The sequence below is a fragment of the Poecilia formosa genome, unplaced genomic scaffold (genome assembly GCF_000485575.1).
Source record: "Poecilia formosa unplaced genomic scaffold, Poecilia_formosa-5.1.2 Scaffold829, whole genome shotgun sequence".
NCBI lineage: Eukaryota > Metazoa > Chordata > Actinopteri > Cyprinodontiformes > Poeciliidae > Poecilia > Poecilia formosa.
Genome location: NW_006800768.1, coordinates 45,800 through 71,903, shown reverse-complemented (window position 1 = coordinate 71,903; position 26,104 = coordinate 45,800). Strand labels below are relative to the sequence as shown.

The 26,104-nt window shown below is 40.2% G+C and overlaps 2 protein-coding genes across 2 annotated transcripts in view; both read right to left on the bottom strand.

Moving 5' to 3' along the window:
- The window catches only part of LOC103131754 (aspartyl/asparaginyl beta-hydroxylase), a 42,670-nt gene extending 18,170 nt beyond the window's left edge, over positions 1-24,500 (bottom strand). The window contains exons 1-9 of the mRNA XM_016666873.1: positions 24,403-24,500; positions 17,948-18,118; positions 15,894-15,938; positions 13,151-13,219; positions 7,853-7,894; positions 3,758-3,847; positions 2,974-3,066; positions 2,398-2,468; positions 238-306 (exon numbers count right to left, since the gene is read on the bottom strand). Coding sequence (XP_016522359.1) covers positions 238-306; positions 2,398-2,468; positions 2,974-3,066; positions 3,758-3,847; positions 7,853-7,894; positions 13,151-13,219; positions 15,894-15,938; positions 17,948-18,118; positions 24,403-24,418 — 666 coding nt within the window. The 5' untranslated portion in view covers positions 24,419-24,500. The remainder of the gene's footprint in view (positions 1-237; positions 307-2,397; positions 2,469-2,973; positions 3,067-3,757; positions 3,848-7,852; positions 7,895-13,150; positions 13,220-15,893; positions 15,939-17,947; positions 18,119-24,402) is intronic.
- Positions 4,746-7,846, bottom strand: LOC107834890 (101 kDa malaria antigen-like). Its single transcript, XM_016666874.1, has one exon. The coding sequence runs from the start codon at positions 6,752-6,754 to the stop codon at positions 6,218-6,220; it is 537 nt and encodes a 178-aa protein (XP_016522360.1). The 5' UTR covers positions 6,755-7,846; the 3' UTR covers positions 4,746-6,217.
- Positions 24,501-26,104: the final 1,604 nt, after the last annotated feature.

Below are 26,104 nucleotides of genomic sequence, written 5' to 3'. Positions count from 1 at the left end.
TTCTGGCGTCTATAGCTGCCAGTATGTTACTGTAAATTTAGAGGATTATTTCTTAGAGTGTAGATTTAAAAAGCAGGATTTTTCTCCCTAGTATTTGCTAAAATGTATAGCAGTACACCTGAACCTAGTTAAGATATTTTTATTTATTTTATTCCACATCCAAACTTCCAGTTGAAATAGTCACATTAAAAAGCAGTTATTACCACCATGATGTAACAGAATGACCATATCACAGACCTCCACAGGTGCGTCCTCCTGTACAGCAGGAAGCTCCTCCTCAAGCACCTCTGGGTCCTCCTCTATCACCTAAAACATCACACACAGCCATGTAAATGTTACACACTTGAAATCAAACATTTAACTAAACTGATAAGAAAAGTTCTGAACTGGAAGCAAGACGAATATGTATTGCATTACACAGGGGCGGAGCTATGGGGGACGTGGGGGGACGGCGGCCGGGCGGGGCGGATGGGAGGCGGAATATGACTTCAGGGATCCAAGCCTTTATATGTCTGAGAGGTGGAGAAGGTGTATATAAAATTACATAGAACGATGCCCCAGTAGTTTATATAGTAGGCTGCCCCAGTCATTGTTGACTCATGGTTACGAAAAACTTTACAAGTTGGGTGTAAAATATCGAACAAAATGTTGTGCTACATGACTGCTTTATTTACAGTCGTAAAGTTTACATTTAAACTTTATGACAAACAAAATTACAAGAGGATCGTCCTTATTGTCTCCAAGTGTATTCTGGGTAAAGTTTGTCACCAGTTGTCCACCATCGTCATCACTTGATAACAGATGGCAAACTAACTAGAGTATTTTTACAGACTAAATTAACTTGATTGGAGCTCCATGGAGCGGCAAAGTCAAAAGGATGGAAAAAAGAGAGGAAAGAAAAGCCAAAAACTGGACGCATATTTTGTCTTGGAGAGGAACCGGACTTTTTTGTTGGCAGCCCAGCGAAGGAGCCGGACTAGTTACAGGTAGCAACTCTGATATTATTCACACAGTGTGAGTTAATTGTAGACTGATTGTAAATTGTATCAGCCCAGCCGCCGAGCTTACATCTCCTTTTCTCTCTCTCGGTGGTACAGCGGTGATGTCAGGGACTGAAGGCTGAGTTATAGTCGCAGTTTTAACAGTTCGGGTTGAGCGCTGTGAGCCGAGACAGCATCCATCCATCCATTTTCTGAACACCCTTGTCCCTCAGTGGGGTCGGGAGGGGTGCTGGTGCCTATCTCCAGCTAACGTTCCGGGCGAGAGGCGGGGTTCACCCTGGACAGGTCGCCAGTCTGTCGCAGGCCGAAACAGCAGTATGGCGTTTATAGTGAAGGGTTCACATTGGAGCCGCATCTTCCAGATCATACAGTTTCTGTGAACGGCGGCGCGCGCGATCCGCAACAAACATCCAGAGGTCCACGAGGCGCCGCAACAGGCTGCGCACGCGGCGCGTGCCGCTGCGTGTCCGCTTTAGCGCGCGCTGCTGCGTGCTAGGTTCAACGAGTCAACAATAAACCTAGCTTCAGCAGTTGCTATCTGCTCCAGGTTCCGAGTTGAAATTGATAAAGTGTCAACATGATCGGATCGCTCTCAGTGGTTCTGAACTGAATTGGATTTGTGTTCATCATTAGTGACCAGTAGCCTGATGTTTCTGTTGTTCTCTTGGTTTGTTGTACTTCATGTCTGATGGATTTCAGAATGACATAGTCGCTCTCTGTGGTGGTGAAACTTGTTAGCTTCGCTGTTGCGGGCATGTCTATGTTGTAAAGTTGAATTATCATGAGCTTTATTATTTGGGTATAGAGCCCGGTCATTAGCCCCGCTTCCCGGTCCGACGCCGACTTGTTCCGCTACTGGTATTACATACATGTATCCTGCATCAAAGAGTATTATTCTGGGAATTTGGGATGAACCATTTCTCCTCAATACCACAGAAAAGGAAAATACACTGGCTCCAGTCTTAAGGTTTTACTTCAGTAGTGAAGAATCCCACCCACTCTAGTGAACCTGGCTGGGATTAATGCCCAGCTGGTGAGCATAGAATGTGAAGACAGGAGGAGCTCATTAAGCTTAGTGTCCATCACACAAAGGGTTTTGAGGCTGCAGACAGGCTGTTGTTTTAATGTGTAGTGCTGGGCGTGGCCAGCTTTTCCAAGATCGTTTCTGATGACTTTCTTGGAACTAATTTGGGTCAGTTTTAGAATAAAAGTCCAGCAAGTCGGCTAATAAGCTCCAACTACCTGATCCACCAGACTGTCTACGACCCATAATTCCTTTGGTTTCTGGTCAATCAATCAATAAACGACAAAACATTTCAGTTTCAACATGTAAGTAGACAGACAACATCCCCAAATAAAAAGTGAACTGGAGATTAACTTGCTGGACTGTTCTAACCTCAGGAATCTCCTCGGGTTCTGGTTCTGGTTCCACCTTCTTAGGCTCAGCAGGTACTTCAGGTTCAGCTTCTAGGACAGAGAAGCAGAGAAGTGTTCTATGTCCATGAAGCTTTGTGAGTCGGTCAGAACCCCCTCACAGTTCAGACCCATACCTGGATCATTAGAACCTGCTGTGTATGGTCCACATTCAGCCAATGGTGCTGATGTGGGACCACAGATTTCTACTGGCTGAATATGCTACTATCAGCCCAGAGCAGGAGGTCAAACTCATTTTTTATTTTGGGTCACATGAAGATCATGTTTTTAGATCATGAGTGATCTAAAAACAGCTGGTTGTAGCAGAACCTATTGATCAAATGGCCCACTAATGATCTGTTAAAAAAAATTGACAAATAGCTGTCTGCTTTTCATTAGTACTTGAAAGTTCTAATTGGAGGTCACATAAATAACATTGTGGTCTGGATTTGGCCTGCAGGCTTCCAGTTTGACACCTGGCATAGATAATCACTCAACATCCCTGCTAACAATGAAGAGATCTACACTTATTATAATAAAACCATTTGCAGACAGTCACCTAGTGATGGCGCTGCAGTCTCCTCTGCCACAGCAGCTTCAATCACATCCTCAGTCAGATCTTCCACAGACTCAGGGTCCGGTTCAACTATGGCTGAGCAAAGATCAGGACATAGAGAGAGAGTTATAGTTCAGCGGCTGTCTGAAAACCTACAATTAGTCACCTGGATCTGCTTATGGATGAGGCATCGCTCAGGTAAATACTGTTAATGTCAAGTTTAAACATTGCTAATCTGCAGCAGCATATAATGGTTTAGGAACGACATATTTGGTGTAATGCACTAGTTTTAAATTTGAAACCTGTTATCTTTGGATTTCTCTGTAGATCCAACTAATGAAATGGAACCCAACACTGCCCATGTTAGGTCTGGTAACCGAGTGCTTCAGGATCCAATTCTAAACATCTTTATGTTGTCCATAATGTAATAACTGTTTCATTCCCTTCATGTATAAATTTATGCTCAAGTAAAACCAATAGATGCAAATCTAAAAACAAAATATAAAATTTGCAACAGCAAAAATAAGATCTGAAAATAGGTAGAACAAGACTGAAAATTAATAAGGAAAAGTCAAGTTCAAATATAAAAGGTACCCATGTGGTTCTAATCTAAATTAATTTGAGAGCCAAACTGTTACCAGTTCTGAAATGTATCAATACCTTGTTACAGACAACAAAAATCTTAATCTGCTAAGCTTGAAATCCTGTGAGGAACTGTTCTGCTGAGGCCTTCAGTCCAGCCTGGCCCTGACGTGCTGCTGAGGGTCAAACCTGGAACAGGTGGTACCTTCTGGTGTTGGTTCAGGATCCTCAGCATCCACAGCAGGAGCAGAATCCTCACTATGGGTGAAGGCGTCAGCAGCCTTTTCTTTCAGTCCTATAATGCACACATTGTTGGTAGGTGGCATGTAAGAGTAAAGAACAGATGAAGAGTGCACGTTTGTGTTATACTGTCATGTATGCAGAGCCTTTCAAAGGTATCCACATCATGTCATTTTCCCCTTCAGTTTGTCACATCATGACCAGAAACTTCTAGATTTCTACCACACCACAGCAAATTGTGAAGTAAAAGGGTTGTTTAATACTGTATGGTGACTTAAAAAGGTCTTTAAAAAAGAGAGACTTTGTTAATGAATGAATAATTGATTTTAAAATACTGATCACTGATTACTCAAAACTAAGGAAATCGGGGCTGATTCATTGGTGGTCCACTAGTCTGTTTTAACATCCAGCAGCTTGTCTTATAGTGTTCTGGATTTACCTCCATCCTTGTTCCCATTCGGTTTGATTAGCCCCCTCTCCCCAGCTCCCCCAGCCCCCCTGAAGAAAGATTCTGCCATTTCATGGTGCAGTGGGTGTGTTCAGAGGATCAGTCTTCCAACACTCATCGTTTTGATTCCCTTTCGGTTTAAGTGGACAGCCATGTAAATCTTTGGTTTTCCATCTTCGAGAGGTTTAAACCTTGGAGTCTTGTTTCATAACTAAACCCAGTTTAAAACTCCCCCACATTCAGTTTTCAGTTCCCTGCTGTGTTCCTTGGACTTCATGTGCTTGTTCACTAAAACCCAATACGCTATATTTCAGTGCATTCTTAGCAATAAACCCTTGGGTATTTACAGTCTTCATTCCCACTACACGTTTCTGATCAACTTGTTTTAATGGTTTTGGTTTCCTTTGCAGTCAGCAGCCTCTCCCAGCATTTCAACATTCTAGTATTGTTAAAGTATGGCTTATCACAAACACTTTGTTGTAACTTTGTCAATTCAATCATTTCATTTACAGTTTACAGTAGATTTGAACTGCATTATGTTTTTCCATTTTCTTCACTGTTAACCAACTTAGCTAAGTACAATCCAGGATTTCACACGAACATGTTTGTGTTAAAATGTGTAACTACAGATGCTACCCCAAAGTAATGTCAACAGAGCTGTGTATAGAAAATGAAATTGTAATTAAAAACTTGTAAAGTTAACAGTGAAGACCTAAAGCTGCTGTTACAAAGTTTCCTGTGACATTTGTGTAAAACATGATTTAAAAAACATGCTTTACACGAGTCGAAAGGTGAGGACATGGAATAGAATTTGAGAAACATCAAGTCCCATAATGTGTTTGAAGCATGTGTGTTGTTTCTGATGCACTTCTGCTCTGAATAGAGCATGTATACCGAGACTGATGCAGTGGAATTCAGTGTTCTGCTGAATCCTGAATGGATATGAAACAGAATTAAATACACAGGAAGGCTGCGTGGAAGCGCTATTATCCTATGGCATCAAGTCTTCCAACTTCATTGAAATCAAACAAATGCTGATACATAATTTACTTGTGAAGACACAAAGAACACAAAACTAAACAAAAAATATAAAAAAAGAGTTTTAAATCAGTGAACGATCTTTATTGGCAAAAGAAAAATCAATTTATTCCATCTTACAAGCTAGGTGCATTCGATTCTTCAGTCTAGTCAATTCTTTTTGAAAACAAACAAATCAAGTTTAAAAGTATGATTATTGCTTTGATGTGCTGTGTGTTAGGAATCATAGATAATGAGAAACAGTACCTAATTTAAGGTACTATTTTTTTTGTTTGTTTTCCATCTATTATTTTAAGTAATTTTAGCCTTAAAGGCTACAACATTAATGCTTCTGTAAATGTTAAGAATCAGAACATAAAAATTATGACATTTTTAATAGAAAATTCTTTTTAATTCTGTGAAAACGTTATTTATGGCTTGATTTTTGGCAGTCTGATCCATTTTTCTGGGAAATTCTGTAGAAGGAGTTGACACAATTACAAGCAGAAACACTTCAGCCTTCTCACTGATCTCACCTAAAGCTTTTGTGAATATTAATATTTTACACTCAGACACTTAAAAATCTATTGAGCAATTAGATTTTTTAAATTCACAAAAAAGTAAGAGCAAAAATAGATAATATGAGATGTTATTGAGGTGTGATTTCATGACTCCTTGCTCTGATAGGCTGCATCAGACTCATCACAACAGTGCAAATGGAAGGACTGGTTTCCATACAATGATCAGCTGACTGCACTGCCTCCATTTAAAGGGTCATATTTAAACAAAGCAGGAATCACAGGTAAAACAGTTCAGGAGCTATAGTCCCATCATTTTGAGGTTCTGGTATTTATTACACAGGTAACGACTATTCAATATAACATATTGACTACCAGCCCACCAATCAAAAATGGCTGTGACTGGGATTGCCTTTCTTATAAAATGAACAGAGCTCCGAGTTTATTTTTTGCCTCCTTTAACAGATTTCTCAGCTCTAATTTTCTTCCATTTTTCTTTGAGAGTCAATTTCACTTTTTCTTCATTTTTTCCTTCATTTCCCAGCACTTTTTCTTCTCTTTTCTTTGATTTCTTCTCCCCTTCCTTATCTTTGGTCTCTTCTTCCTTTTCCTCCTTTTGCTTAGCCTTTTCCTTTTGCACTTTTTCCAGAGCCTTTTCCATCTCTTCTTTCTCCATCTTTTCCTCCTCCTCCTTTAGTCTGCTGGCCACTCTCTCCTTCACCCTGGCAGTTATTTCCTTCCTGCCCAGGTCCAGCTCCTTTTCCTCCTCTTCTTTAGCCAGCAGCTGCCTGACTTCAGCCAGAGCCAGCTTAGCCATCTTCTTGGCCTCCACACGTTCATGGATGATTGCCAGCTGCTGCTTCAGAGCCTCCCGAAGCTTCAAGCCAACATCTCTGGGTGAAGGGGATTCTGGGACAGAACCATCAACAACACTGTTTGGTGCCGCACCAATCAGAGGAAGGATGAGGAGCAACACCATGCTCAGGTTCACAGCAGGCAGCCATGGGAAAATCAGTTTAAATTCAGGATGTCCATCCACAGCAAATACAGTTGACACCAGAAGTTTACATACACTGAATAAAAAGACAATTTGTTTTCCTCACTGTCTCAAGTTAAACCAGACCAAGCTTCTCTTGTTTTAGGTTAATTTGAGTTACTAGAATTATTTCTATTTTTCAAATCCCACAATAATGAGAGAAAGCCTATGAAATGTATTTATCAAGGTCTTCAAAATCTGAAGTTTACATACTTCCTCCATATTTGGGAGCATTACCTGGTCCATTCCATCGGACAGAACTGCTGGAACCGAGTCAGGTTTGTAGGCCGCCTCATTCTCTCGCTCGCTCTCTTCTCTCATTCTCTACAGGGTCTCATGACCACACCTAAACCTAAACACCTAAACACTGACTTTGTAGTCACTATGTAACCTGGCTGTATCTTAGGGTTATTGTCCATCTACAAGACAAATTTACAACCAGAGTTTAACTTCCTTTCAACAGAAGAACGCAGCAGCTCCATGATTCTCTTCCTGATATCTTGGCTCATTTCTGCTGACCTTCCCATCGTGTCAAACCAGAAAGCGGTGTGTTCCACGGCCTTGAAGAATGTCCTCAGGTGTGACTCCAGTTAACTCAAATATGTCAGTGAACCAATCAGAGGTTTCCAAAGCCATGACTTCATCATCTGGACATTCCCTCATCGTTTATAGAGACAGTAAACATACAGTAAGCTTCTGATTTTGAAGACATCCATAAATAAATCTGACATATTCTCATTTATCAATTCATTTATCAAGTAGTCATTCTGACTTAAAGCAAGAGAGGGTTGGTCTGATTCCATTCAAACCATGGGTATGTGTTCTGTATATGTAAACTTGTGGTTTCAATTTTAATCTGCAAATTTCAACAAACCAGTAAACTGAGAATTCATTCAAATGAAAACCAAGTACAGGTAGTTTTATTCTCACACTTCATTTAGTCCAAGACCAGAACCATGTAGAAGTGGATTTTACTTCATCCATTAGTCCATGCTACACTTGAACACGGCACATTTTCATGCGTGGCTGTTGCAACTATACCTTTATTAACTCCTCTGCATGGCCCTTCTGCAGGTTTATCATCTGATGTTGCATAAAAACAAGATAAGGATTAAAAAAACTGCTCTTATTCATCAAATATTTACTCTCATTAGCTTTGCTTCCTTCGTGTTTCCTTCTCTCCTTAGCTGAACACACACACAAAGAGGAAGAGGGAGAAAAACGAACCAAACTAGCCATGGCAATAAGTCATTTGATACTATATGCAGAAGAACACACAACAGGTGTTCATTACTGACATTTTCTGAATTTAGTGAGTCGAAACACTTGCAGTCCTGAACAATCCTCTGATCACCTCATGTCTTTATATTACACCTTTAAAAGTTCAGAACTCAAAAGCAACACTGACAAACATTAAATATGAAGATATAAATTTTAGTTGAGGAAAAGTATCAGCCAGTCCCCCTGAATTATTGCTAAACTGTAACATAAAATAACTGTCAACTACAAAAACACCACACATAAGATATCTGGTGTAAAGAGTCCTCGTCGTATGAGACATTAAAACTAGAGCTGCACAATGTACCATCATTCGCCATGTCAGTGTGTATGGAGGACCAAAACTGACATAATACGAAATAAAAGTATAAATATATAGTTTTTCCTTGACCTTACACACGAGTTTCCATCAAGATATGTTTATGTTTTCTTTTTCATTTCCCCTAAACTAATAAATGCTGTATTCATGTTTCAAAATATGAATGAATGGAATCTTTATTTTGCATGGCTAAATGGTAATGAACTCTATTTGAACAGTTGGTTTCACTAAGCACTGAGAAGTTATAAGTCCAAAAGATTTAATTGAATTTTAGATCCAGCTTTGTCATGAAAGTTGTTAAAACTGCAAAATATTGCAGTAAATCTGAAGTTGATATTCCCCATCACAAATGTTAATAATCTGTAATTTAAGTAAATCTCATTAGATTTCCTTCAGCACAATAATTCTGCTTTCTTTGGGGAATAAATGTGTGGCTTTGTGTCTGGCATAAAATAATTTCATTAATCTAATATTTCACAGTTTAGTATGACGTTGAGATACATCACACATCGCCAGAGGAAGCACCTCCAGCTGTGGTTTCCACATTCCTACAGCATTATGGGTACTAATCATTCATGTATTATAATGTTTACATCTTGTTTTATTCCAAATACAAAAAGTTTATTCTTACCAGTGAAGAAAATTTGCTCAATATAAAACCAAATGTTTTAAACTTGAAAGAAGCATAAAAAAGGCACAAATGCATGCAAACTGTACAAGTGTGTAGCAGCTGATTTCAGCTCAGATTTCTGGCATGCAGCAGAGCCTTAACACAGTTCATGATTTTTACAGTGTTACTGGCTGTTGTCAACAGGCTTGTGCAGAAAATATACACTGACTGGCCAAAAAATAAATAAAATAAATAAATAAATAAAAGAATTGCCACCAAAACGGTCACTGACATTTGTTCGGACCGCCCTTAGCTCACCGCTGTTGAGTTGCTTCGATAAGCTTCTGCAATGCCACCAGATTTACTTCCATCCAATGTTGCATTAACTTTTCATCAAGATCTTGTATTGATGATGGGAGAGTCTGACCACTGCTTGTCCAGACAAAACATATCAAAGAGTGTCAGTGGGGTTCAGGTCTGAAGTCTGGAGGACGACCCAGCAGAACACCTCAGTGATCAGCCATCATTCATTTCTTCTGGCCACTTTTCTTTCTAAAAGATGATGCTTCCCCACTTTCCCTTCAACTGATTATAAAACCTTGGCAGTTCATAACTTAGTCATTTCTGCATCTATTTAGTCTGTTTCAAAAAGGCTCAAATTATTGCACCAAGCAGAGAAAATGTCTAACATCTTTTACACAATGACAGGATGTGTCTTTCTACATGGTTTAAGACATGAGAACCTAAATATTAAATAATTTGTTGTCAGCTGAAAGATAGTCGCCCAAGCAGTAATTATGGAGTAGGAGGTTTGGACCAATTTGCTTAGTTAAATTCAGCTGGTGACTTTGTTTTGGCCAGGCAGTGTATGTTTAAATTCTTAAGGGCTGATGGAGAGAAAGTGAGAGCAGAGTTCCTGAGGATCTTCTCCATACCAAGGATAAGGAGCTGACATCATTGGAAAAGATCAGCTGATGCAGGAATTCAGTTAGTAAAGTCTGAGGTCCAGGTTTCTATCAGAGTTCACCCTCTCACCCCCAGACTGCTGCAGCAGATGGCTGGCCAAGTCTGCCAGGGGCGCAGTCAGTCTGCTCTGACCGATTGGAACTGAGTCACAGTTCCTACCTGGCCTGCATCACTGGCCTGAACCTGAATGGAACAGGTGAGACTGAAGTGAAGGGTATTGGTTTGTGCAGAATGGAGCTGTTCTTCACAAAGGGACTACATTCCACTGAGAGAAAACGCTGGGATAGCAAAACCCTGGCTTGGAGACATTGGGATCTATAAAAAGTTCGAAATGATAAAAGACAGAACCTGCTAAAGCAGGTAGGAAGAACACCCTGCACTGTTCTGAGCAGCTGCTGCCATTGCTACTGGTTATGTAGGCCCACTATGATGATCTTCTGACCCTTATTTCCATCGTCTTTAGCACCTCTTTGTCTGACTTCTTCCTCATCTTCTTCCTCCTCATTCTCCTTCTGACCATTCATCACTCCTGAGGTGCCATGATCCTCCTCGTCCTCCAGGGGCTCCAGTGGGTTTATCACAGCGTACAGGAAAGTGAAGAAACTGTTTAACCAATCAGAGCCACCTTCCTCCACTTCTTCTAACCAATCCAGAACCTGGGCTTCTCCCTGACCGCAGCCCAAACTGGTCAGGCCTACGCAGACAAGAGGGTGAGGGGTTGGGGAGTTTGAGGGGGAGTTCAGGGACCAAATGTGTGGAGGTGATAACCAAAAGTAGTGAACAACATACATAAGGTGGAAAAAAAAGAAAGTTTGATCAAATGAAGGAAAAAGATGTGCTGAGGAGGGAAGAGAGGATGGGGGAGAGGAGAGAGAAGGAGGGGGAGAAACAAACGGAGAAGGTAAGAGAAGTTTAAAACGAAGGTTAGGTGGCGAGGGAACTGTTCACACCACTAGAACCAGTCAGACCATCTGCACAGGATCAACTGGGAGCGCTGCCTGGGGCTAAAGCTAGGCTAACAGAAAGAGGGATGCCTATGGAGAAAAGAATTACACTGATCGCTACGTGCAGACAGCCATGGACACACAGTACATTGAAAGCTGAAGGAAAACTAAGGCTGGGTTTACTGTGACCTCACAGGGATACCAAATAATAAATCAAATTATTTGCTAAAAACGTAAATCTAATCTGTTACATGGGCAGTGGAAGAACACCAGCAAACCAACACGTTATTTGGATGTTGAAAAGAGCCTAACTCCTATATTTATAAAGTTCCAATTATGTTTTCATGTAGATCTGATTCATGAATACGTCTTAAAAATTCATGTGTAAAAAACCCAAATCTGTATATATTTCAACATATCTAAAAAGGACAAAGAGCAAATCTAACATTCCATTTCTGATGGACTGTCGGAGGGGCACAAAGGAGAACATTTAGACATGGTCCAGAAAAGCATTTTACTCTGCTCCTTTATAATACAATATGTAGTATAATTACATATTTATACTACATATTATTTGCAAAATTACTGCTAAGCATAATTTATGGTGCAACAATTACTATGTAAAGTTGCACTGATTGCTCAGCAGTAACAGGAAGTGACAGGTTTTCTGTTTGAACAGCTGAACCCAGTGGCTGGCAGATTTGAAACTAAAATCTTCTACAGTCTTCTCCTGGTCTATTAACGCAGCATAGAGAGGTAGCTGATCAAATGTAGCAGCTAATAGACAGTCAACACTACGAGCTGGATCTGACGTGTCTTCTCATCAAAAGTTTAAGCTGTTTGATTTCTGAAAGGACAAATGTGACTTTAAGTTTTGAAATCAACATGCAGCCTCTCTGCTTCTAAACCACAGTGACATGCTGCATAAGGTAAGTCAACAGGGCTTTGATCACAATTATTAAAAAATCAAATCAAATCAATCAATTAATTGAATCAAAACATAATCATAATGTCATAATTTTAAGTTCTCCAAATTAACATTTTCTTAAAACTGCTGCAGTCCGTTTACGTGAAGTCACTGGCCTCTGCTCCACTGTTTCCAAACAAACATGGCTGATAGAGCATCATAACTTCCTGATGAGGCGCCTTATCAAACTTTTTGGAGGTTAACTTTAAGTAGAGAAATGATAAACAGACATCTGGACACGCAGTGTTATTATGAACCACAGCAGCAAAGCACAGGAGACTGGGGTCAAAGCTTAGTTGAGGAGTTAATGTGAATATTTAACTGAATCAAACTTTAAACACAAAATCCAAAAAGAATATAGACACCAAATGAAACATCATTTTAAAGTTAGAGTTTCTGGCTCTGTTTGGTTATTCTGACATGCATTTTTTCAGATGGCAATAGTAGCACGGGGAGGAGATGGAGACAGATCACCTGCCTCATATTATACTGTCACAACATGGTGACAGTTTTAAAAATGTAAACATAAAAAAATATTTTTTTTAGAAAAGTTGCATACTGCAGCTTTAATGGTGTATAGCAGCAAGAACTTCCTCTGTTAAAGTAAATGCCTCAGAGTGTTTCTTTATATTCGCATGCACACTGATTCATCTTTATGACCGACTATTTTAGCAAAATATCAGCGATGTACAAGAAATGCTTTAAAATGCATCTCGTAGTTTCTTATTGGAATAAGATCTACATATTGACCAATTTTGGTTCAGTTTTGGGGGCTTTGGCAAATCAATCCAACAACCTGGTTTTGTGGAAAACAAAATGACTTCTAAGCAAACTGTAAATAGAACGATATTCACACAAAAGTTTGAAAGCACACAGCGTGAGCCAGCTTGTCAGCCAGTCTAGTTTTATCCTGAAACTTTGTCAGAAGTGCTGTAATCAGTGAAACATTAATCAACAATATGATGGCACTTGTCAAAATGTAATGTTTCATTTGTTGACTGTGTATTCTATGACTTTGTACTTTTTTGTTTTTATGATGTGAAGGACTTGTTGCTAAATTAACTTGATTTGATTTTGCTACGGAGAAAAGAAGGAACAAGAAGAATGAGCTTCTAGGTGAACATCTGAGCCAAGTTATGAGACGAAATATCATCCAATCATTATTAAGGCTGTTTCAAGATTCTGATGAAAACAAGTCACATATTATCATCACCAGTGAATGCAGTGCTGGTTAAAAAGAAATAAATCCACTTGCCTAGAAGCACCTTAGCGTCCTCCACATCAAAGTCACCATCTCCATCAGTGTCGTACGCCGCCAGTTTACCTACAGAAGCCACAAACATACAGAGCCATCCAGAAACAGAATTACTGCATCTGTCTAGTCCAGTGTTTTTCAACCACTGTGTTGTGGCACACTAGTGTACAGTGAGTGATCATCAGGTGTGCCGTGGAAATTATCCAATTTCACCTCCCGTATTTTCCGGACTATAAGCTGCTACTTTTTTCCTACACTTTGAACATGCGGCTTTTCTGTGGATTTTTCTTCAACCACCAGGGGGCTGTTTAGCAGGAAGTGAATCATTGGAAGTCAAAATTGGAAATCAAAGAATGCGCTAATTTTCATTTAGAACAACCACATGCTAGCAGCAGGCACGACGGAGAAATGTTTTCAAACTCATATGATGCAGCTTCTAAGAACTGCGTCCTTAAATATATCCAGCAGTTATTAGGACGCAGCCCTCTGCTGGGTTCTTATGGGAAACCGAGAGCGGCAGAGATACCAGCGGCCTGTAGCCCGGTGCGGCTGATATATGTAAGTTTCCGGGGCGCACGGGGGGCTTCAAAAAATTTGAAGGTACGGTTTATAGTATGGTGCGCTCATAGTCCGGAAAATACGGTAATTGGTCTTAAAAGATTTTTTGAAAACGAATCAATTATCTGTAAATGATGCCATCTTTGAGTGTCTCTGCTGTAGTAGTAACTAGCAGCGTAATCATGTCATTTTCTTACCACTAGATGGCAGTAGGTACAGAGCATTTTACATTAAAACGAGAATTAGTGATGCATGAAAGTTACTACATTCATGCATCACACCACAGTGTTGTGGCTGTTCAGGTGTTCAGGTGTATTTTTGAAGTGGACATGTTAAGTGCAATTTGAAATAAGAAATGTAAAATGTGATAAAAATAAATTTTTGTGTTTATTTGATTCCTGTTCAAGACACTTTGATAAGAATGACTATATAATATAGGCAGCTACAGAGTATCTTTGTTTACATTTTTGGTTGGTGGTGTGCCTCGAGATTTTTTCAATTATAATAATGTAATTACATTATTAACAGCTCAAAATAGGTTGAAAAACACTGTTCTGGACATCAGATAACATTCTACTTTCCTGCTGAAGCTCAGAAAATGTTATCCAATTGGACTAAGCAAAGAAATTAAGTTAGTCCTGTAAGTTCATCATCATGTTATCACTGTCCAGTTTTTCTACCAGGAGTTTAGTGTGTACTTCAGAAGGAGAGTCTAACAGCCACGTGTGTGTAAAGTCTTGGAAATTGTATTTTATGATTAACTTTTAGAATGCTGCAGTCAGCTGGGTGACTGGTTCAGCCCCACATTTAGATCCTAAGGGGAGGGGCCAGACAACTGGACTGAAAGAGGAAGACCCCATTTATAAAATGATGCTAGAAAATATTCTGGTCAAAGGAGAACAGGTACATACAAAAAAATTACAGCATTGTGTAAAAGTGTAATATTTCTTACCAGTCATCTCCAAAAGTGAAACATTCCTTTTATAGAAATTCATTACACAGAGTCAAAGATTTCAAGTTTTTATTTTTTACATTTTGAATGATTACAGTTTACAGATAATGAAAACCCAAAATGCAGTGTCTCAGAAAATTACATTAGATTAATGAAAAAGGATGTTTTAAACACATATGAAGCTGCTGAAAAGTCAGTTCATTTCTCTGCACTCAGTTCTTGATTGTGGCTCTTTTAGCATGAATTACTGCATCAACGCAGCGCAGCATGGAGGAGATCAGCCTGTGGTTCTGCTCAGCTGTAACGAAGTCCAGGTAGCTTTGATAGCTGCCTTCAGGTCATCTGCCTTGTTGGGTCTGGGGCCTCATCTTTCTCTTAACAACATCTCAGAGATTCTTTGTGGGGTTAAAGGTCAGGTCAGTCCTCCCCGTTTCTGGTACCACTTCTTCCTTCCACTCAACTTTCTCTGAATATGCTTGGATGCAACACTCTGAACAACCAGCTTCTTCAGCATTGACCTGCTGCGTCTTCCCCTCCTTGTGGACGGTGTCCATGACTGTCTTCTGGCCGTCTGTCCAGTCAGCAGATTGTGCAGCTGACTGACCCAGAGTGAGAGAGCGTTCAGGAAACCTTCAGCTGTTTGCAGGTTAATTCACTTATTATGGTGTCAGTTTCACCATGAGATTTCATTACTGAGCTTTTTCACAGCAACAGAATTTTCTGAGAAACTGAATTTTGAGTTGGTTTTTTTTATAAGCCATGATCATCAAAATGACAAGAAACAAAAGGCTTAGAATAAATCGCTGTGATGATTCTGTGGAATATATGAGTTTCAGTTTTTGAGATGACTGGTACGAAACATTGCACTTTTATGCAACACTCTAATTTGTTGATGTACTAGTATTTCAACATAACTTATTAAAAAGCTGCTGTTACCTAAAAGAACAAACACAAACAACAACAACAACAAAACTATATTCTGGTCTTAAAGGAAATGTTTTGCAGTCATGTCTGACTTACAATTCACCTTGTAATGCACTAGATGTTCTAACTAGGGGTGTGGTTGGGGTGCAGGTCAGGACTGCATGCTGTTCTAATCCAGGCAGAATGAATTTTGGCTTGGTAAACATGTTTGAGCAATACTGAGCATTCTAGAATAATAATCTGTGGAGTACAAGAACAACTAATAAAAATATCCATAACAACAAGAGAAACATGTCTAGTGTTCTTTACCTTGCAAGGTTTCAGACAGGTTAATCTGTATGCCCTTAGCCTTGTCTGCATGCAAAACAAGAAATTTGGAAGAACAGCAAAATTAGCAAAGGAAGCAAAGGAGATTTATAAGACATACATTAATCAAAGATGCCTACCACAGACAAGAATGTATCATTTTTTATTAGGATGCAGATTAATCAGAAAACACCGATCCAACAATCAGACATGCATTTAAAAATACAACAGGATCAGGTTTAAAAATCAAGTTTCTCACAAACATGTTCTTCCTTTATAAATCCAGCACTAATTTCCAGACTCCATCTTTAGAAGGTGATGCTTCAGTCTGATTTGCACAGAGTGATTCCAAGCTGGATCACAGCAGGGAAAAAATATCAACCTCACAGGAAGAGATGAGTTTAAAAATGAGAAAGAGCTCTGGAAGGATTTTTAAACTTGCAACATCATGAAAAGCAGCAAAAGAAAGCGTTGCAGTAAAATATTGAGGAAATATTTCAAATATAGAATTAGATGAAACTGATCTTTTGAGGGCCCTGAGATTTGCCGTCACCTCCTTTCATGTAAATGTGACACTTTATTTTAAAATGCAGCACCTAAGACTTGGGTCTTAGCGTTAAGATTGCAGATCAAGTTCAGCAATCAGTCTGAGCTTAATTTAGAAATAAAAAAAGGGCTGAAAACACAGGGTAGTTATTACTGAAGTGTTTGCAGGATTTATTAATCTATTTTAAGTTAAATGCACATCTTTCTGTTCCTATGGACTGTCCTGTCAGTGGCTGTTAGATGGCCTGCCCATTCCTGTCTACACTGACTCTAGACAGGGATGGTACAGTGCACTGTCTAATGCAGGTAAGATGCTAACTCTTCCTATGATTATTATAAAAACAAGCTATAAATGAAATTAAATAATTAGATTTATGTAAAATATTGTAAAATAAAAACATTGTCCCAGAGCAAAAACTGCTTTGCTTGCCAGTACCAAGCATAGTTCTGTTAAAAAGCTATGAGCAGTCAGTATCTTCCTTGCAGTGGCTACTCAGAGTTACTTCATCAAATCCATTTAGAATTTCATCTCAGCCTTCTCAATCAAAGCTGATTCCATTGGCAAAGTCCCCACAGATCCTGGGGCAGAAGTAAGAGGGAGAACCCTAACAGGTTTCACATGGGAGGTCACCGTTACAGCCTGCATGGTCTGTGGTGGAAATTAGCATACTAATGTAAACACAAGACTAATGCAGCACACTGAGCATGTAGTTTTTTAGAAAAGCAGACATAAAATCATTAGGATGGGTTTTGAAAGTAAAGTGGTTTTAAGATGTAGTCTGACTAGCATCTGGGTGGAAAATATTTGTGAACTGATTGCACTTTTCTGACTGATCACCTGTCTTCAGCCTGACATTTTTTTTTTGTCTGCAAAGTAGTGACTTTGCAGACAAAAAAAAAAAAAGCAATGGCGTTATCTGGCGGGCAAGTCTGTCACTGTAGAGCAAAAGGAGACTGTTCCTGATTTTCAAATTTTTGGGGAGGGAGAGAAGGTCGGATTCTCATGGAGGTATCGGCCGATCGTCAGTCTCCCAAAATTAGGGAAATCAAGGTTGATTCATCAACCAGTGGAATTCTTGGTGCACTTCTAATGGAAAACTAATCTTTGTTTTAAAGTGAAGATGTTAACAACATAGCATTAAAGTGTCACGACCTGCTGACAAAGCCTCAATTCAAAAATCTGAATTATCCCTTTAAGGTAGTTGGTGCATGCTTTGCCTTTTGTACTGGACTCACTGGACTGGCCAAACCACAGCCTATTTCACAGTGCTGCATCTGCATTTGCTTAAAATTACAGTTCATAGAAAAAGAGGCCAAACAACCAGGATAAAGTGCTGAAGGAGACATATTTCATGAACTGCTGTTTACCGTGGATATAGTTAGATAAGGTCCTATCAATTCACTATCATTCACTTTGGAGGCAGCGAGCATTATAGTCACAAATACATGAAGACAGCAACAATATGAGCCTTAAGTGTTAGATGTGATTGTATGTTCCAACATGTGCTCACCTAGAACTCCTTGATAGTCGACCAAGTCAAAGTAGACCACAGCCACAGAAGTCCAGACACCAAGCAGGGCCAGCACGATGAACCAGGTGAAGAAACTGGTGCTGCTGCTGCTGCTGGAGCCAGAGTCCGGCTTCTTCCCGTTCTTACTGGATAACAGGCTTTTACCTGCATCTGGACCAGAAACACACAAAGCATCAGGTTTAGGACTGTCACTTAGTTTTCATTAGCAAAGCCATTTAAATGATGACTAACTAAGGTCAGTGAATAATTCTTTTCCCAAAGCACCAGTTTACCTTGTCTTGCAAAACATATTCTTTATGTTGATGTTTGTAATCAACAGCTGAGCAGTAAAAATTAGAACATTTATTACCCACCAGCAAAATTTAGCTTTGTTAATTTAGCTTGATGAGTATCTGAGGTTCAAAGAACAAGTCCAATAAGCTAGGTTTAATTATTAGGGTTAGGGTTAACCCTCTCCATGGGCTGCCACCTTATCGGGGTGGAGGGGTTTGAGTGTCCCAGTGATCCTAGGAGCTATGCTGTCTGGGGCTTCACCCAAGGCAGACAGGTGAGGAACCAGACAAAGTACAGCATGAAGACCCCTAATGATGACTGAGAGCACTGGATTCAGTGTTCCCTCTCCTGGACGCGGGTCACCGGGGCCCCATTCTGGAGCCAGGCCTGGAGTTGGGGCACGTTAGCGAGCGCCTGGTGGCCGGGCTTTTACCCATGGAGCCCGGCCGGGCTCAACCTGAACAGGCTCCCCCTTCCCATAGGCTCACCTCCTGTGGGAGGGGCCAAAGGGTTTGGGTGCAGTGTGGTGGCCGAGGGAGGGGGCCCAGCCACCACCCATTTTCTCATAAGGTTTCCAAGGCTGCAGTACAGCAGCCTTGGAAAAAAAATGCAGGTGGAAACGCTCGCAAAGCAAGCAGAGTAGAGCCGGGCCGGGCCGAGCCAGTGGAAACAGGTAGAAATAATTAAACCTAGTTTATTGGGCATATGTTTCTCGGCTGGCCTGGGAACGACTTGGGATTCCCCCAGAGGAGGTGAAACAAGCAGCTGGGCAGAGGGAAGTCTGGGTCTCCCTTCTTAGGCTGTTACCCTCACGATTCCCACGACCCGACCCCGGAGAAGCGGAAGATGGATGGATGGATAATTATTTCTAGGGATGCACGATATATCAGGACTGACATTGGTATTGGCTGATATCCATTTTTTAACATGTTGGTATTGGCCCAATAAATTAAAATGGCCCAATATTAATGATTGATATTTATTTCTCTTATTTCACAGCAGTGAAATATAAATAATATTGGTAAATATCAGTTATTGGCCATCACAGCAACATCAATGGCATGTACTAATATCGAATATGGGCCCAAATTTTCATATTGGTGCATCCCTAATTATTTCTAGATGAGTAAGCCACCGTCTGCACAGACTTGCCAAGGCCCGGCTCATCAGCCAAGATGCCATTGAGTCGTTTCTTATGAAGGTTTACCAGCCAGTCCACTCCAATCTGCTGATATTTTCTCAATAACCCATGCAACAGAGCAGGCGCTGGATGAAGTGATTCTGAGGCTGCCCTTGGGCAGGAGGAGTTCCGTAATCCGCAACAAGTGCTGCTATAAATTAAAATTATTTTGCTCATATAAAATGTTTGCTTGACATGCTGATGCTATAGTACTTTGTTGCTGTAAAACAACGGTATCTTAAATCACTATGAAAATCAGAGGTGTCTTGATCCAACAGGCTCTACCTGCACTGCAATCATCCGAATCAGGTGTGTTAAAGCAGGGAAACTGTTAAAACATGCTGAGTAGTGTGAACTGAGAACCAGAATTGAAAATCCTAGAGCACTAGTGCAGGAGTGCTCAAGTCCAGTCCTCAAGAGCGACCATCATGCAACTTTCAGATGCTTCCCTGCTCCAACACACCTGAATCAAATGAATGGCTCGTTGCCAGGCCTGTTCAGAGCTGATCCTGGTCTGTTGGAGTAAGGATGCATCTAAAAGTTGCAGGACGGTGGCTCTCGAGGACTGGACGTGAGCACCTCTGCACTACAGCAAGGAGCAGAAAGGCTACACCAGAAAGGACGAACCAGATCCAAAAAGTTATTCCGGGTGTGCCAAAGATATCCCACAATGCATGACAGGAGAAAGGGCAGAGAGAATCAACAGGTGCTAAAGGGAGAGTTGTGTTGCCAGGTCAGATTTCAGAGACGCCTAGCAGTGCTCAACTCTGAACAATGTTCCACTTGTAAAGTCCACTAACCTGGATGAAACAAATGGAATGTTTAATGCCTTTAACCTGTAAGGGAATTCTCACCTGTCAGGTAAAACTCGACCAGAACAATGTTGAAGTGTGATACAGAGATCTGTGCTGCATTTGTACAAAAGGTTTGTTGCTTCAGAATTGAGTGAATGCACAGTTGGACACAGAATGCCTAAATGTGGCCAAACGTCAAACATAGGTGTGAACCTGACTCCATTAAAGGCTTCAAACAAACATTTAGAATACGTGATAAAATAACCAATGAAGTTAATGGGACAGGACGACCTGACACAACCAGACCGACAGGTTTTCAGAAGACAGCTGTCCTTCACTCTGAACCTAACAACCAGTCCCATTCAATGACCCTGAACCTGCCCTCACCTTCCCTACTACCCAGTCAGTCATTCATGAGCAGACCCCTTCCTCACCTTGCATTTCCCCTGCAGGAATCGCTGTGACAACAGGCGGTGTGATGGACTCTACCAGGTTTGCTGGATCACCCATCCCTGCCGTATGAGAGCTTGACAACTAGTGGCAAGCTGAAAAAGCAGCTCTGAGTCCCCGCCTCTGCTGCCTCCTTTGTGTTCCTATCCGGCCCTTCCCTCCTGACTTGTTTTGTTTGTGGTCGGGTCAGTCAGTAAGTCACTCTTGCTGTGGGTATGGATGCAGAGGTCATTCAGACCTATTTATAGTGCTGTTAAACAGCTGGTCCTGACATATAGGCAGAGCAAGGAACACAGTCACTGTCCTCCACAGCCTGGAACAAGTGGAGGGGGAGTCGACAAGAATTTGCTCCCAAGTAGAGAGAAAAGAATAAAATCTTATGTTTGACATCTACGTCTTACATAGACCACAATATTATTTAAAGATTGTGCTAAATAATGCACTGATGATTCTGTGAACTAACCTGAGCAACGATCAGTCCCTCACTGAGTGAGTTAATGGACCAAGAACTCCCTCTTTCACCTGACAACCACAGCTTCTTCCCTCTCTCTCTCCATCTATTATGTCCCTCCAAACAGACATCTATCTTTCTTATGGTCATTCTAGGTCAGCTAGGCATTGTTTCTACTAAGTCCAGGAAAATGCATTAAGACTACACTTTGTGATTGGTTCAACTTTCGTCTGAGTAGACAGCTTGGTCAGCTCATTTGATCAACTCCAACAATATCAAACCACATTTAAACATTAGTAGCAGTTTTTATGTTGGTCTCCCTTTACGTGCTTGCATGACAGGAGACATTGCTTTCCATGAAAGTTTCTTCAGTTCCTCAATGTAATATCATATTGCTGGTTATAACATTGTTATAACAGCTTGCCATAACAATGTTGGCATTCTACTACCCTACTGTGGGACTTTTTGAAACAGGAAATCTTGTTCTCATAGCCTCTGTTTGATGAAAAGCATAGCAGCCTTCTTTCAGCCAGTTGACTGGTAGGGTGCAGCAAAAGTTTATAAGTGTGTATCATTCAGCCCCCTCTAGGTAACCAACTCATGCCTACCTGTAGAGACTGAAGAGCATTTTGTTTAGTAATCTGGAAATATCTGTGTGAATATCTTTGTGTAATTTGGTGGATCTCACTTCACTGCTCTGTGCACTGGACAAGTGCACAGAAACTAGTCTCTGTTTCACAAAGCAAACATTAAAGCCCAACCCAGCATGGGCTCACCTCATCTCAGAGCCTTGAGGCATTTGTTTTGCACTGCAGTGTCAAAGCAGATAGCCTACATGACATGTCATGTCATGTGAAGAGGTCACTGCCTTCATACAGCTAGGCAGTACAGTCGGAAGTACTGTTGCCTTGCAGCAAGAAGGACCCAGGAGGCAGATGCAGCCTCCTCCCACCCTGCATGAACAATAGATGGCTGGATAGGCCATCACCCTCATTTCTTATAAACAGTCACTGCAAAAACATTGTACAGCTCCTTTAAATCCTAGTGGCTTATATGCATCTAGTGCTAGTGGTCTCCAAACTTTTGGCCACATGGTCAAATTTGCCAAATTCAAAATACTCATTGTATTCAAATCACTTTTCTCCCCCCAATAATAAAAAAAACACATAAAAGGATTTTGTTTTTCTTATTTATATTTGTTCAGAAATTAAGTAATTTAAAGGGGGTTGGGGGGACAATCATCTGAAATTCACTTTTTTCTAAGCCCTTAAATATTTTTTTATGTACTTTGAGTGTCTAGGCATGAAAATAATTTTAATTTATTCTCTGCCAGTGCTGTTTTTGGGTTATATTTTTCACTCTGTTCATTTTTCTGTATTGCCTACAACGTTTTCTTCTCTGACGTCGCCAACTTTACTGTGGAACTGCTAAACAAGATCATGACTTCATGGCTAATCAGTTTTGTGAATACACCATTTTTCCCCGCTCGCAATGATTTTGTAGTCCAAGTTCAGTTATGCCAAAGTTGCAATTGGGCAACTCAAAATGTTCAGTTCTAGTGTGTATTAATGCACACAATTCCTTACATCGCCACCCCAGCATCAGAGCCCCTCCCAATGTTTCGTTCAGTTAGGTTTTTCTTGGGAATGTAGTCATATCAGTGGGAAAAGTCTGTTGTAGTGCCTCTGCTTGCCGCACACAGCTTTTCCTTTTTGGTTTCATATGTTAAATAAAAGTGGCGTGAAATCTGTGGTGTGGTTTTGTAAATTTGAGCTTGAATTCAAATGTCTTAGAACTTTGTAAAAAAGATCAGATCATTTACATATCAAAGTCCTGCTTAGCCAGCCTAAAATCTCTCATAACTTCACTATGCATGGCATTCAAACACAAACAGATGCAAAGATTAACTCCATTGTTCTCTTTGACAATAAAATAAGAACAATAATCCCACGTACTTTGGCACTGAGATGGAGGTGGCAAAACCAGAACAATTCCTTCATCAGTTTAGTAGCAAATTTACATCCAGCAAGAGTTTGAATAAAATTTGTTTAGAATAAAATAGATTTACATGAATTAAACATTTAATATATGTTATGAATGTGTCTAGATGTTGAAACATGATTTTTAACAAGAAAAAGAAAAAAAGTGGCCCAATTTTAAATGGTCAACCACAAAGAAAGCGTGGCTGTAAATGCTGCTGCTCCTTTTGCATTTGTAGTTATGTTGCAACATATTTGAGAAAGCAGGAAAATCTGGTTTACGCATTATGACAAACGAGTCCCTGAGCACCAGTGAACTTAAGATATAACATTTGGGTCAAATCAAACTAAACCAATGAAAACAGAAGAAACCTATGTACATTAAACTGTACTGATCTCGGTGCCCCAAAAGGACCACTGGTTTGCTGCTTAAAGTAACCTTGTGCAGCTAATGTCTAGCAAAAGGAATCAAATTTAGAAGGTTATATTGGACACTAGAGGAGCTGACTAATCTACAGGTGTGTCTTTATCATGAAGGGCTATGTAAAAGTGAACTTTCAGAAATTCAATTAGAAAAAGTAATTTTTATCAAATTGTAAAATTCTAGAAATAATGTTTATGCTCACTGATAAACAAAAAACAAAAATATAAAATTAAAATATTCTATCCATCTGCCATCTTAAACCACTTATGCCTGAGGGTGACCAATGATCTCCAGTGGTCAATGGTCCAGAGGCAATTAACATTAAAGTCTTGTTGTTGAAGTCAGAGTATCCAGGGAGAACACATGCAAACTCCATGCAGAAAGGCCTCAGCACCTCCTTACTGCAAACCAACAGCTCTACCAACTCACCACCATGCAGCACACAAACTGCTATTTATCAGAAACGTAAAACAAGGGGGGGGAGGGAACAAACAACAAAAAAGAAACTATGGATGTAATTTTAAAACTTTTTCACAGAACTGTACCCATTGAGACATCTAGCATAACAATTCATAATTGATATTATTCAACTCACTAGATAATGCAAGACAATGTTTACAGTTTAGAAGTAGAAGTCAGTTTGTGTCATCCAGAATTTGTCTTTAGGAAATGTTTGTAGTCCGAACGATTCCTTTTGTTAGTCTTCATGGATAAATGTCAGTATCATCAACATAATGCGGAACATTTTTCCAGTGCTGTCTAATATTTATTCCAAGTATGTTTAACGCACTTTGTGCAAAGAGACAGCTAGCCAGCCCATTCACACATGCACACAATAAGTAAAAACTGCCATCCCCAAACACAGAACTGTTGCATAACATACCGTTCTGTTCCTCCATGCCTTCCAGATTGTTAATATTAGTAGTGCAGCAGTTATTTCACACACATGGTTGCATTCCAGTATTTTTCAGACAAATAGGAGACCTTGCTGTGGAGTGTCTTCTTTTTGTAACACCCTGCACACATTGTTCAGTTTAAGCTACTCCTCTTAAATCTTACATAAGTTCTGCCGAGTTCCTGGCTCCTAACCCCAACTCTTCCCCTGCAGGCTTTTTACAAGCATGCCTGCTGTTGCGTCCACACTCCCACATGTATCTCTGTATGGCTTTGAGGACATTCAGGTTTTTCTCACTCTGTAAGCTTTGACACAGTTGACAAACTTTTCACTAAATCTGTCTTTTTAGTTCAAAGTGGGGACTATCAGGTTTCCCACTTTGTGGAATCTTACACAAGCTATTGCAAGTATTTCCAAGCAGAAACTCTGGCTGGTTCACTTTTCAAGCACTGGAATCTGTGAAGTTGGACAGTGCATTCCAGAGATGAAGACTGGGACCTCGGCACCTCAAAAGCAGTAAAAAGGAAATCATATCTGGATTTGTGGGGAGAAGAATCCTGAAAATAAGCCTTAAAATAAAATGGCTTAAAAGATACAGAGGAGGTAAAATAATTAATTCCTAAAGTAACCTAACGGTATCACTAGAAGTTATTTAGTCAGCCGCTAAAGTTTATAAAAAGGGCTGGATCTGAAGTCTGTAAGGAGTCAAACATCTAGTTTGGTGCTGCTAAAATTCCACAATACCGAATACACCTTAACAGAATCAGCCGTTTCCTGAAAACAAGGCTGCAGAGCTACAGCTTACAGATTAGTTTAACTGCAGACACAACACACGTCCTAATGAAAACCAAATGAACAAAGCACCGCAAGTCCATGCAAGGTCAGCTAGAGGCATTTGCATCTAAGGATTTTTGTGACGTTATGCAAATCCAAAGAAAAAAAGAAAAAGAACACTACAACACACAGCACAACGATCCCAGAGGAACAGACTTGGCTGTTACCCTTCCATCTCTGCAGAGTTCAGCAGCTCCCAGGATTCTGGATAGGGAAGGAGGAGCAAGAGCCCTTAAGGAAACCATTATAAAAATGTAAGCGCAAATACAATGAGAATGATGAGAGTAGTAATCTTTGATTGCAAACACACAGATCCAGCTTTTCATCCATCCATCAGACATGATGTCATTAATTTAGGACCTTCAATAATGTCTCTGAATTGGCCTTTTTCCATGGAGGAATAATCAGAAAAGACAAATTCAATGAATCGTTAAAACAAGAATTGGGTACACAAGTTTGAATTTTCTGTGGATTGTTTTTGGTCTATACAGTGTCAAATATATACATACAGCCCCAGTAATAATTAGATAAAAGTTGATGTTTGACCACTCTTTGTGTAAGGAATGGTCAAGTTTTATTTCTTTTAACTGGATGACTTCTGAACACTAGCTAAGTTTACAGGTAGTTTGTCCATTTGAAGGCTAACATTATACACATGTTAGAACATTCACAAGGTCCCTTGTGCATGTTCAAAATGTCTGGTTTGTGCCAGGAAACGGGCCACATTCAATTTATTCCATAAAGTAAAAGTGGTAAAGTGTCCAGTATGTGGTTTCCTTGTATTTTACAACAGGAAACATTTGGTGCATTTATGCAAATATTCGAGAATGTATGTATGATTTTGATCCCATTTAGA